This window comes from Scatophagus argus, chromosome 8, assembly GCF_020382885.2.
Source record: "Scatophagus argus isolate fScaArg1 chromosome 8, fScaArg1.pri, whole genome shotgun sequence".
Lineage (NCBI taxonomy): Eukaryota > Metazoa > Chordata > Actinopteri > Scatophagidae > Scatophagus > Scatophagus argus.
In genome coordinates, this window is record NC_058500.1 from 9000361 (window position 1) to 9013584 (window position 13224).

Here is a 13224-nt window from a genome sequence, read left to right on the forward strand (position 1 = left end):
AGTTTACTCACTCATAGCAAACATTACTTCTGCTTTCCTTTAACACTTGAAGTTGCCACAGCAGTGTTTTTCAGTGCAAAAACAGCTGAGATGGTTGAGTCTGAGTGCAAAGAGCAAGTTCACAGCAGGTGAAATGAAGTGAATAAAAACAAACACACACACCAGTAGTGCTCTGGGAAATGGGAAAATTAGATTATTATTTAAGACTAAAATATTTAATTACATCCATGGGATGCGGCATACAGTATGGGATTAGAGCTGAAAGAATAAGTTAGTCAATTAAGCAACTGACAGAAAATTATACTGAAAAATATTTAATAACTGATAAGTCATTTTTTAAGCAAAAATTCAATGATGTTAAATGTGAGGATTTGGTCCCTTTTTTGTTTTTTCAATATTATAATGAATGCTTCTTTGAATTGTGTGCTGGATAAAGATGGCTGTTTCAAGATGTCACCTTTGGGCTGTTTTTATTTTATTTTTATTTTTTAAATTTAATTAATTGAGGAAGCAATGGGTTAGTCAATAGTGAGGCAAATGCACTCAAATTAAACATGAGTAAAACCTTAAATACATATACATTTTAACAAACAGCCTAATTTCACACACAACTGTATTGTGCAGCTCTTTGTTCCTGCAACATGGCTGCCTGAAACCACTACTAACCACTTCAGAAGAAACAGTTCAGTAAAACACGTTTCCGGTAGTAAACAGTAAAGTTTTACTGAGTAGCCTAATGAAACACCTTATACTATTTGCCCCTTCCAGTGTGCAGGAAAATTATGTGACATTCAGCCAAATGTATCCTGTACAGCCCTGTCCAATGAGCGTCCAGATTTTCCTGTATTAATAAAACAAATTTACAAAGTATTTGAGCATACTTGTTGATTAATTACTTATGTAAATATAAATAAAAACTACTGGCACCATAATGGACTCTCAAAGAGGCTGAGCTCCTTACACATAAAGGCTTTACTGACTCATTTTTTGTGAAGGTTCAGTTTCAATATTCCGAAATTATGTCATCCATTCATGAACAAAATTTTAGATTAACAAAAAAACGACATAAGGTATTGCATCTGAAGACAGCAACGCGCTACAGAGTGAGAGTGACCCTGTGCGACATTAAATCCATTAGAGCCGGTGAGAGTAACACATCCATAAGCCCCAAATCTCTTTAATACAACACCCATTAGGAAAGTGCTGAGCTCTTTACCAACAGCTAAGATGGTCCACCACTGAGCAACACTGCTGCCTCTGCTCTACATTCAACACAGTACAGACAATTGACCACTTATTACACATTAGACCTGAAAATATATGAAGAAATTTTCAAATCCTGAATCTTCTGCTGCTGTCTTGGCCGTTTGACAGATTTTGAATCTCTTCATATGGTATATTTTCATGGTTAAACCAGGCCTGTGTTGTAGTGCTAACTAAAATGATCTAGGGAAATGATTCTGTCATTTTTGCCCTACTATGCGTTTCGCCATCTTTTAGAAATAATCAGACATGACTAGCCTGTTATTACATGAGTCCACGAGTCATTCTTTAGTATACAATTACACTGTGAGAAAACCTGCTTCCGATGAAATTAAGAGCTCAAGTAAAGCTATAGTAATTATTCAGTTTGGCGATTAATCAACTGACAGAACATTTTTTAAAAAAATCTAACAATTTTGATTAATCTTTTCAAGGAAAAATGCCAAACATTTGATTGTTTTTGGAAGATTTGCTGCTTTTGCCTGTCCTTTATGACATTAAATTGAGTGGTCTAGAATGGTCTATAATACCCACTTATTTTCAGATATTTCAAAAATATTTTCAGAATTAGACTAAAAGCACATGACTTTGGGTTTGCTTTTAAAATTAAAGTTATATGTCATAGCCAATTTTGATTTTAAACAATCAGGAAATTAAGCTTAGTTCAGGGTCAGGGTGTCTGGGGCATCTCACAGCAGAAAGCAGAGAGATGCCTTGAACGGGTTGCCACTCTTTACATTCATTCTTAAATTGACATCTATTTACAAGCAAACCAATCCCGGCTGTCGTCTCTTGCAGCTGCACCCTTTTTGCGTAAGGACTTGGGAGGTGTTGGAAAAAAGCCACACAAAGATGAGGAGACAAGCAAACTGTGGACAGAAGCAGTCACTCTTAATTGCAACTTTCATATTCAGCGGACATGAATTACTGCCTTCAATGCAGAACAGTTTACTTGTCAGGAACCATTTGTAAAACCATTGACAATAAACTACATTCTGTTTTTGTTTATTTTATGATAGATAGATAGATAGATAGATAGATAGATAGATAGATAGATAGATAGATAGATAATTTATTGATCTCGAGGGAAATTCAAGTGTATTTGTTTTACCCATTATCACAACTTTTTGGGAGACGTATTTGTATATACATGAGGTGTTATAATCGTGCTTTAACATAATGATAGACATGGACAGGTGTAACCTTAATATCTTGATGAGTGATCAGTTATGTTTGCAGTGATGGCTGGATTAGATATTAACTGTGGCCTAAATCACTTTGTGCTGACGGATTTGGAAATTGATAATCCAAGGTGTGCCTTTAAAAGCCAGGCCTGGGTTCATTTGTAGCAAGGTCCCTCCCCATCACTCTCCTGAACAGCCAGAAGAAATACCACTGAAGGGCTGATCGCAACCACAACCTGCAACCATGAACGGCACAGAGGGACCGTTTTTCTATGTCCCTATGGTAAACACCAGCGGCATTGTCCGGAGTCCTTATGAATACCCTCAGTACTATCTTGTCAGCCCAGCAGCTTATGCTGCGCTGGGTGCTTACATGTTCCTGCTCATCCTTCTTGGCTTCCCCATCAACTTCCTCACTCTGTATGTCACCCTCGAACACAAGAAGCTGCGGACCCCTCTAAACTACATCCTGCTGAACCTTGCGGTGGCTAACCTCTTCATGGTGTTTGGAGGATTCACCACAACGATGTACACCTCTATGCATGGCTACTTCGTCCTAGGACGCCTTGGCTGCAACCTGGAAGGATTCTTTGCTACCCTCGGCGGTGAAATGTCCCTCTGGTCGCTGGTTGTTCTAGCTATTGAAAGATGGGTGGTTGTCTGCAAGCCCATCTCAAACTTCCGCTTCGGGGAGAATCATGCTATCATGGGTTTGGGCTTCACCTGGACAATGGCCTCTGCTTGCGCCGTGCCCCCTCTTGTTGGCTGGTCCCGTTACATCCCTGAAGGCATGCAGTGCTCATGCGGAGTCGACTACTACACACGTGCAGAGGGCTTCAATAATGAGTCCTTTGTCATCTACATGTTCATCTGCCACTTCATTATTCCACTGGCTGTCGTGTTCTTCTGCTACGGCCGTCTGCTCTGTGCTGTCAAGGAGGCTGCTGCTGCCCAGCAGGAGTCTGAAACCACCCAGAGGGCTGAGAGGGAAGTCACCCGCATGGTCGTAATCATGGTCATTGCCTTCCTGATATGTTGGTGTCCCTATGCTGGTGTGGCCTGGTGGATCTTCACACATCAGGGCTCTGATTTTGGACCAGTCTTCATGACCATCCCGGCCTTCTTTGCCAAGAGTTCATCTATCTACAACCCCATGATCTACATCTGCATGAACAAGCAGTTCCGCCACTGCATGATCACCACCTTGTGCTGCGGGAAGAACCCCTTTGAGGAGGAGGAGGGCGCATCTACTGCTTCCAAGACCGAGGCCTCATCTGTCTCCTCCAGCTCTGTATCTCCTGCATAAAAGGGCCGTCAACACAGGCTCGATGATCCATTATCCAAGAAGAAGACTTCTGCCCCCTCCCCCGGGAAACGACTGAAGGCTAATGTCTACAGAAATAACTTCCTTTTTGTACTTTTACAAATGAGTTGGTCCAACCTAAGGACAGTTGCAGGAAAGGTCAGCCCATTACAGAGTTTTTTCCTGTATGTTCAGAATATCCAACTTAACTATCTATGAGATGTTTTTTTTTCCTCAGAGGAAAGAGAAAAAATGTTAATCTTTCACAGTTGGATCCTATATGATACTGGCTTATTTTTGAATGTAGAGGCATGTAATCAAGGCAACATAAAATAAAACGCACTTTGCAAATGACTCATCCTGTTTATGTTTTACTTATAATTTGGGAGACAAAGTTCAAATGAATGTAGTATATTTAATCAAATGAATAAATGTGAATTACGTATTCAGAATGCATTTATGTCTTGAGTCAATTTCTACTTTAGAGCTATATTATTTTAGCGACTACTGTTTTCTGCTACAGAGCTTAATGGTACAGACATGTGATACAAGATGAGATGGGTGTTTGAATTTCTTTTGTGGTGACATCTACATTCATTTCCTGTGTAATCTCATTTCAATCACAGGTCACCTTGGACTTAGAACTTGGCCTAGCTGAGGGATTATGACACTATTAATTAGGGATGAATATACTCATCACATCAACAACTTTATCTGATGACGAATATTAATCACATTAATTAAAGGTTAACACACACTAAGACTCATTGGATAACACAAATCAGTATTACCAAGAGACACCTTGATGCAAAGGTTATGAAGTGGGTTTACTCCTGACTCATGTTGCTTACTTTCATCATATCACACACAGTTTATTAAGTCTTGTATGTAGCTTACAACTGCTAAATAGGGAACTTAAAGACTATCAGTTATGACTGATAATAAGTACATAAATACATACATTAATAAACATTTAAAAATATTCTTATTGTTATGTACACATTGCAGTGTGCTATGAATTTTTTATTACAAATTGTTATGCAGCTAACAAATGCAAAACATGGCAACTTAAACCTGCATGGTTAAACTTCTGTCTTAGTCACAACAGTTTGTGTCTAGAGGTCTGACGTTAGATTTGTGAAACTCTCACAGATGCACACGTAATTCAGCAGAGTAGCAAATGACTCGGGCTCTCAGTAGCCCTGCTGTGTCCAGAGTGAAACCAAATGTCAGCATTGACTTATTCACCACAAACCATGATTTTTCCCTAAACCTAACCAAGTAGTTTTGATACCAAATCCCAACCAAACTGCGACTGATAACTGTAAATGTTATCAACAATAATGATCATAATAATTGTACTGGTCCCTTTCCTGGACTACAAATACAGTCATTGAGCAATCTGAAATCAGGCTCCAGTTGAGAACTTCAGGAAAAACAAAACCGATCATTCACTGCTTTAAATTTATTGCTAAAAAAGAAAAGCTTCTCTTGCTGTTGTTGCACAGTTGTGCTCTAATAATTATAATGAATGTTTATGAATGATGGATGGCAATGATATTTCCCCACTGTGGGACTAATAAAGGCCTATCTTATCTTAAAATTAGATTTTTTGTTCACACATCATTTACTTATAAAATTAGTAAAATAAAAGTTAAATTAGTAGAATATAAATTAGTGCCCTAAACATTTACCCAGTTCTTTCATTTGTCTATTAATTAGTTTTTACTATACTTTATATTCTGCCATTTGAGATTACAAAATATATCAGTGGTGCTTTTAGTGTCACTGTAGCACTGGCTGTTTGTAACAGTTAAAAGAAAACATAAATTGTGCTTTTGTTCTACAAATTATCCATTTAATGCCTTACTATGACAAGAAAGACAATACGGTTGACAGCCCATACCACTGACTTTTTTAGTTTTTTTTCCCCCAACTGTTCTATTTCCATTTTTCTTTTGTGGATTATACAAGTGATTGAATCACCATACAGTCACTGTTAGAGGTAGTAAATTTTACTCCAGTGTCATTCTTCAATAATACAAAGCACTGCATATGAAAGCATAGTTTGATCAGGAGTGACACTGCAGAATGATTTGATCAAAGAATACACAAACTAAAAAGACACCCCAGAGACATTACTGAAAAACAGCTGTGTAGAAATATGAAATCCTTTTGAATTTGTATGGAAAACTTTATTTGATAATAAAAATAGCATTCACAGACTTCTTTTGATAGCTACATATACATTGTAATCCATCTCAAGGAAAGAAGCTGGATAAGTCCACATCTACTTGTACTTAGACTAATGTTATGTATAGCTTCATGGATCAAATAAAGCTATGAACAATGTAGTATTTATATATGCATAGTTTTATAAAAAAAAAACAAAAAACAAAAAAAGATTGGCCCATATACATGTACTGCTTTTATCAACACAGAGACAGCATTATGTCCGGAGCACATTGCAAGAACTAATGCTTGAAGAACACAGACTGCATACAAGTGCTTTATAATACAAAGGCAGGCTAACCATCAAGAGAGATTCAAACCATCAAACAGTTTCTGATTGACCAAATACAGTCATTTCATTTTAAAATGTCTTTACATACCTGATCCAGAGTAAATCAACATATTTCCCATAAATCATCAGGTCCATTTCAGAGATATAAACACAATATCACATTCCTCACTGCTGAGGTTTATCATAAATTTCTCTTTTGTACAAGAAAAGGCAACATTTTATTCCTTGACAGGTTCCTAATAGTTATGTTGGAAAAATTCTTTACAGGTGATGGCCAACAGATTAACTTCTTAAATGTCTTTTTTATTTTTATTTTTTTTAAATATAGTACCATGGCGACAACAGTGATCAAACAATGCATTTGTTGTGGTTGATCCAATATATTTTCAGTTCTCTAATGAAACATAAAACAGAGAATACACACGAAACACATTATAAAGCAGCAGTCAGACTCCAGTGGCGTGACAGCATGGCTCAGCATGGCAGATTGGACGTCTCCTGCACTGGGAGTCTCCATATATTACCAACACATTAAACCACATCAGCGCTTTGTGTCAGGACCCAGGAGGTGGTCAGTGGTGGGTGTCATTAACATGAGGACAGGGCTAACAGTTACTGTGGGATTACATTGCATGTTCCTTATCGATTATTCGCGCTCAGACCTATCAGATAAAGTGGTTAAACTACACTCAGATTTACACATGCATCTTGCACATTGATAATTTACACATTTGTTTGTTTGTTGTTTGACAAATCATATTTATGGCAGCTTGAAGCTGGTATTTTGGCATAATTCAGACTCTTCTAAATGGAAATTCTGATGCACAACAAATTTTGATAACTTTTCCCACTACCAGAACAGTTTTACCTGTAGTTGAAAGTGAGTCAGGTTCCTTCCCTTCTATCCATCAGTACACACTGAGGAACAAAGGGCAGGAGTATTCAGTATATTTTTATAATGATACTCCAAAGGACAAACTAAAAACATAACAGCCAATTTTCATTTCAGTTATTGTTTTTTTTTCTTCTTCCTCTTAATTTGGGGTGTGTGGGCATATTTAGACAAAAGAGGGTGAGCTGCCACACATTTCAGGGATGCAACACAAGTAGGGTACAGCATGCTTCTCCCAGGTACAGTGTGCACTTCTACCTTGGTCCTTAAAGATTTAATGAAGCTTGTTCAAGATATGTGCCAAATTAAAAATAAATAGTGAACAAATGCAAAAAAGTAATATATTATTTATATAATTATCACTCTACTTTTACCACCAGATCTTGAATTTAGATTTTTGCCTTAAGTCCAGCGTGACTTTGACAGTTCTTGTGAACCATCGGTGTCTTGTGCTATAGTTTATTCAGTAAAGCAATTGAGGAATGGAAAAGACACCTAAAAACAAATCGAAAACAACCTTATTAGTTAGAACCACAACTGGAAGAATGTTTCATACCTCTGAGGGAACAAATATTTAGATTCAGCAATGCCTACAAAAAGCAATATCACTTTTTTATATGCAGGCACATACAATACCTTAACTATAGTACAACAACTTCTGTTATGTTCAAAATAACTATAACAATGACAAAACAACCAGTATGAACTGATAGAAGGATTGTACTCCTGCTGTTTTATGAATCTCTGGATGGGATCACAAGTAGTTAAGTCAATCAAATCAATCAATAAACCAAGTGACCAAATAAAGCACAAGAGTTAGTATCCTCAGAAGTCCAATTCCAGTGTATGGTACATAATTTGCACAGATAGAGGAGAGAGTGGCGAGGGGGATCTCTGCTCTGCTCTAGATGCTGAGGTCTTTGGGGCTCTCTTTGTACAGCCTTCTCTTGGGCTCAAGGAGCTGGTTTGGGCTGTTGCCTACTGCGATATTGTTATGGCCTGTGTTGTTGTAGGCAGCATTGTTGTGTGCAGCGTTGTTCTTCATCATACTGTAGTAGTCCTTCAGTCTGGGTGCTGCTGCACAGTTCAGCTCATCCCGGCTGTAGTTGCTGTCAGGGGAAGAGTCCCGCTCCACTCGGTATCGTCTCTCCGGTGTCCCGTTCATCCGGTATCTCTCCTCCCTCCTCTCTGAGGAAGAGTCTCTCAGGAGGTTGCCGTTCTTTGTGGCTCTATCATATGTACGGCCCCTGGAAAGAGACAAGGAATCCCCGTTGTTGTTGGTGCGCTCAGGGGTTGTGGTCTCCCTGATTCGCCCGGTCGTCTGGGAGTCCTTGAGGATCCTCCGCTCTTGGAATTTGCGTTCAGGGGTGACTGTGAGGAACCCTCCATCGTCATACTCCCTCTCAGGTGTACGGTCCCGATGCACTCGCTCTGCCCTGCGGTCCATCGACTTGGCCCGCCGACGATCAGGAGACAAGGCGCGCTTTCGGGTTGGAGAGCGGTCAAGGGAGCCGCGACGCTGTAGACGAAACCTCCCGTCCAAAGTAGAACTGCTGCTTGAGAGCTCTCGTCCCCTCAGTTTCTCAGCAGCTGCAGCTTTCTTCCCCGAGCTATCTTTCCTCAGAGTCTTTAGGAGTTTAGAGATGCCGCTCTCCGACTCGGACTTCTTGACTTTGCGGCCCCGGCTCTTCTTGTTGCCACTGCTACTGTTGTTACTGTTGTCTGGAGACTGCTGACTCGGGGTACTTTTACTGTGATTGTTATTCCAAGTGTAATGATGGTGGGGGTTAAATTGCCGGCCTTGGTTGTCCATCTGATCTGACCCAACCCTGTCCCTGTTCCTGTCCCTGTCTCGGCCACGCACAGCCTCCTCCTGGCGTGATGGTTTGTGAAGGTCTGGTGGATAACTGGACTCCAATGAGGTGTGATATCTGCTGTTAGGTGGCAGCGTTCTCACTTCCGGAGTGTTTTGTGCCCCGGGTGTGGGAGGGTGCCCGTCACTGCTGCCGTCTGCAGGAGAGGAGAAAGGAGGAGAAGCTTGTTGACCAGAAATACGTTACAAGAGGGATGAGGTTTAGGAATACTTTTACATCAATAAGGTGGCATTTATTGTGCTATGGAGACATGATTTTCTTTGTTGGCTCACGTGAGGTCCTGTCATTAACATGATGTAAATTCAATGCAGCGATTTATCATGCATACATGTGTTATTTTATATGCTATATATCCCTAGAAATAATCAGGCTAATTGATGTGTCACATTCTGTTCTGTTCTACAGACATAAAATGCATTGAAGTGATGAGTCACTTCAATATGTTTTCTCTATAGGGCTGCAGGTTGAGACACAAGGTGACGTCAGCAACAACAGCAAGGGCAACACATCGGCACGTGTAGGGCAGGGGTTATCAACGACATAGCAGGCACCTAGGAAATCATTCGAAACAAAATGGTGAGCAACTCAATGCGTGTCATTGGGAAGACCAAACCAAGCGCAAAAAACAAGAGGGTGTTTGGCTGCAGCTCACCCCAATTTGAGACAGTTTGCTATGGCAGCAGTATGTGATGAGCATTAAATAGTTCCAGTAAAAATATCCAGTGTAGGGCTTGCAGAAGGAGAGGGTTTTGACATGTAAAAATTAAATTATGTTGAGTTTAATTCAGGCATGACAAGACATAAAGCATGCACACTATGTAAACACACACAAAGTGGGATTCGGGTATTGATGAGCTTGAAGGGTGGAAAAATTTTAAAGGAAAAATATGACAGGGAGAGTGGACTCGGACAGACTTTTGGCTACAAACCGTGGTCTGATTTTGGCCCATTAGGTAGAAACAGGGCTCTCCCATCTTGTCATTCCTCATTGTACCAACAGCGAGATGAGGAGCCATCATCGCTGGAGAGAGGAGGAAGAGCCCAGCAACAAGAGACAGAGAGAGAAAGAAGCAGGAACAGAGAGGAGAAAACAAATAGAACAGACAAGAGGCTGTTTTACAGTGCATCTTAACAGAGAGAAGAAGGGGTTTGTTGTGAAAGACAAGAAGATATCATATTTCATACAGTATAAAGAAAAACATCTGTGAAAGGGGAGAAAGTCAGAAATAAACCTCAGATAAACCAGAAAATAATCCTGAGAAATATAACAATGTGACTCAAAGAGTGAGAGGAATAATCCATCAGCAGCGCATACCACTCTTGGAAAGGAATATTACTTCAAATGCGAAACATCTGTGCTGCAGATCCTATAGAATATAAATCAGTGAACAAGCTTTTGTGTCAGCCATTCCTTCATGAATCAATAATATCTGACAGCTCAATCTTTGACTGAAACTGTGACAGGCTGCTTTAAATTAATGAATCAGAAAAATGGTAAATGTTCATCATTTACAGTAATAACATTCATGAAATTGTGCCTGCGGAGCAAAAATCTGTGTAGTGAGTGTACCACTGGAACAATAATAAGGCCTCAATACTGGCATTAGAAGTGTTATTTACGCAAAAAAGGTAAACAGATGGCAACCTGTTCACTTACCATATTCAGGTACAGATCCATCTCCACGTTTGAGGACAAGCCGTGCTCTGCGACCACCGTTCTTGATCAGTTCAATGGCACGTGAATGCTTCATGTTCTTTGTGCTCTCGCCATTAATCTCCAGGATCTCATCTCCCACCTAAAATAGTGTGCACAAAGAGAACATTTAGCCTGTCAAGATGCACAGGAAAAAACGGAAATTTCTGTAGTCACAAAGCTGACTTCATACCCTCATCTTGCCATTTCTGACAGCCGCCCCATCTTCTGCTAGCCTCAACACATACAGGTCCATGTTGTACTCCCGTCCTCCTCTCAGACTGAAGCCAAAACCTTTACTGTCTCGCTCAAGGTCCACAGAATAGAACTCAGCGTCCTGCAAGACAGAAAAGTAGAGCCAACGAGAAAGTCACCAAAAGGGAGGGAGGTGTGACTAATCCATGGTGCACACGGGAGTCAAAAGGTGACTCCTCACTTAAAGGCATATCAGGCCATGTCCCACAAAAGCTCACAAAATGTCAATGGAATACATGAATAATTAATGCCAAATGAGCTTGTGAGCAGGGTACAAATCACTGAGACCAAAATTTACTATACTCGGGATTTCCCTCATAACACAAGTATGACCTTTCCAAATATAATTTTCTCTGACTCATCGGCTCAAAGCTTTTTGTTTTCTTGATCAAACTGTTCACTCATTTAAATGTCAGAGTTGACAGAGACTGCAGAACTTTCACATCAAGATGACCAAAAGAGGTAAACTCAAGTGAGGAGTATAGAGAGCCTTGCTAATATCATGCATTTGACTATACAATGGAGCTCCAAGATCAAGTTGTATGTTTATGTAATAGAAAAATACTGTTACAGTTTAGCACATGACACACCAAGTTAGACATGAATCAGAAATATGACTTTGTGTGTGATATTTTGATATTTTTGGCTGTTATGACACTTTCAGCTAGAATGCAAGTCTAGCGATCTCTGCATGCATATTATGTACGCATGCAAGACTTAGCAGTGATGTACACTGGACATATAAGCTGCCCGTATGCTTCATCAGAACTGCTCAGCAGACAGCCGGATCAGCTTCAGAGCCCCCCCTCCCACACACTTTTCTGATGTCAGAATTTGGAGGAGATGTGTCAGATAATTCCTGTATCTTTCGTCTGAGATCAACAATTTGACATTCACGCCTTCTTCACATCATGTCTGGCATCATGTCTCTTTTAACATTCGATATGCCACTTTTTCTTTCACTACTCAGACAAATAACTGAGTGCAACACTGTGAACGCCTTCCAGGAGAGACTGCCTGAAAATGTGCTCCATTACTTGGCAACCAAGATTAAGCTTTATGTAACTTATGATCAGTAGCTTTCCTCTGTTTACTGCAATAGAATATGTTATGGTATGTGATGTGAAACCCAGGTGATCATTAACTGTGGACTGAAAAAATCTATTCTTACCTGTGTTGTCTGAGTCTGTGTGGGCGGAGGAGGAGGTGCTCCTTTTGACTTTGAGTTATTCCTTTACAAAACAGAAACCCGTAAAAAATAGATATTAGAAAGCTGCATTTATGCATATTTAATAAAAAAAGCATTCATTGTCACCTACCGGGACTCTGTGGACTGGTGAGATGTGTGTGTGGTGGTGATGGTAGCTATCTTCTCAGCATTAGTCAGCAGAGAAGCATTGGAAGATTCTGGGAAGAAAGACAGAAAAAAATGAATTAAAAAGAGAAACAGCTAAACCAAAATAAAGTGACTGCTTTGGTTAAATGCATTTGCCCCCAGTCATGTTTTCAAAAGACACTCTGGAGAACAAAATGTTACTGTCCGAAAGAGTCCACTGAAACGCCCACGGGCTACTCTGTTCAACCTGATGCTAACTGCCTGTGATGTTGTCATTTGCCATTTGCTCATGGAAAACACTGGCCCCAACTGCACAAAAGAAAAACAGCAGTTAAGAAAAAAAACAAAACAAAACTAGTGCACTCGCATCATTTAGTTTTATCTACTTTTCCAGGAGGGGAAAAAAACAAAGACAACTGTCTTTTCTTGCCTTTTCTTCTTATCACCAGCAAGGACACTGGAGCACACATTAGTTACTTTTCCACTGACACTGGCAGGAGTACAGCTGTCTGTGCTTAGCAAGAACCTCAGCCTGACTCATTCGTCTCAGGCTCCTTACTCACCCTCCACTCATTACAGAAAGATATATGACTTCCTCGTGGCTGCCTCTCTGTCTTTCTGAGGTACAGTTTTCTGCAGCCATCACTGTAACATGGCTTTGTCTTGCTCCCTACTAGGAAATCTTGCATTGCGCATGCTACACGCACAAAGTCTGTGAGTTCGTGTGTGGGAGTATGTTCCCATCTCTCTCACCTCCAATCTTAAGTAAGCTTCACTTTCAGTCTCTGTGGAGGGTGTTACAGCAGAGCTCCGCTCAGTGTTTTTATGGGTTGTCCAGCAGCACAGCCAGTAACAAGCACCCTTGTTACAGCATGTAATATATTTATATTTTACCCAAAA

At 40.1% G+C, this 13224-nt stretch overlaps 2 protein-coding genes across 10 annotated transcripts in view; one reads left to right on the forward strand and one right to left on the reverse strand.

The window, feature by feature from the left end:
* The first annotated feature begins 2563 nt into the window (after positions 1-2563).
* LOC124063409 (rhodopsin) lies at positions 2564-4098 on the forward strand. Its single transcript, XM_046397050.1, has one exon. The coding sequence runs from the start codon at positions 2692-2694 to the stop codon at positions 3751-3753; it is 1062 nt and encodes a 353-aa protein (XP_046253006.1). The 5' UTR covers positions 2564-2691; the 3' UTR covers positions 3754-4098.
* Positions 4099-5729: 1631 nt separating this feature from the next.
* LOC124062837 (membrane-associated guanylate kinase, WW and PDZ domain-containing protein 1-like) overlaps positions 5730-13224 on the reverse strand; it is an 84160-nt gene continuing 76665 nt past the window's right edge. For 6 of the 9 annotated variants that reach the window (XM_046395849.1, XM_046395851.1, XM_046395848.1 and 3 more), the window contains 5 exons: positions 12308-12395; positions 12160-12220; positions 10927-11070; positions 10698-10836; positions 5731-9176 (listed from right to left, as the gene is read on the reverse strand). In XM_046395849.1, the coding sequence (XP_046251805.1) occupies positions 8071-9176; positions 10698-10836; positions 10927-11070; positions 12160-12220; positions 12308-12395 (1538 nt within the window). In that variant the 3' untranslated portion in view covers positions 5731-8070. Of the gene's footprint in view, positions 9177-10697; positions 10837-10926; positions 11071-12159; positions 12221-12307; positions 12396-13224 lie in introns of all 9 variants that reach the window. The other 3 variants (XM_046395844.1, XM_046395846.1, XM_046395843.1) reach the window with 1 other exon arrangement.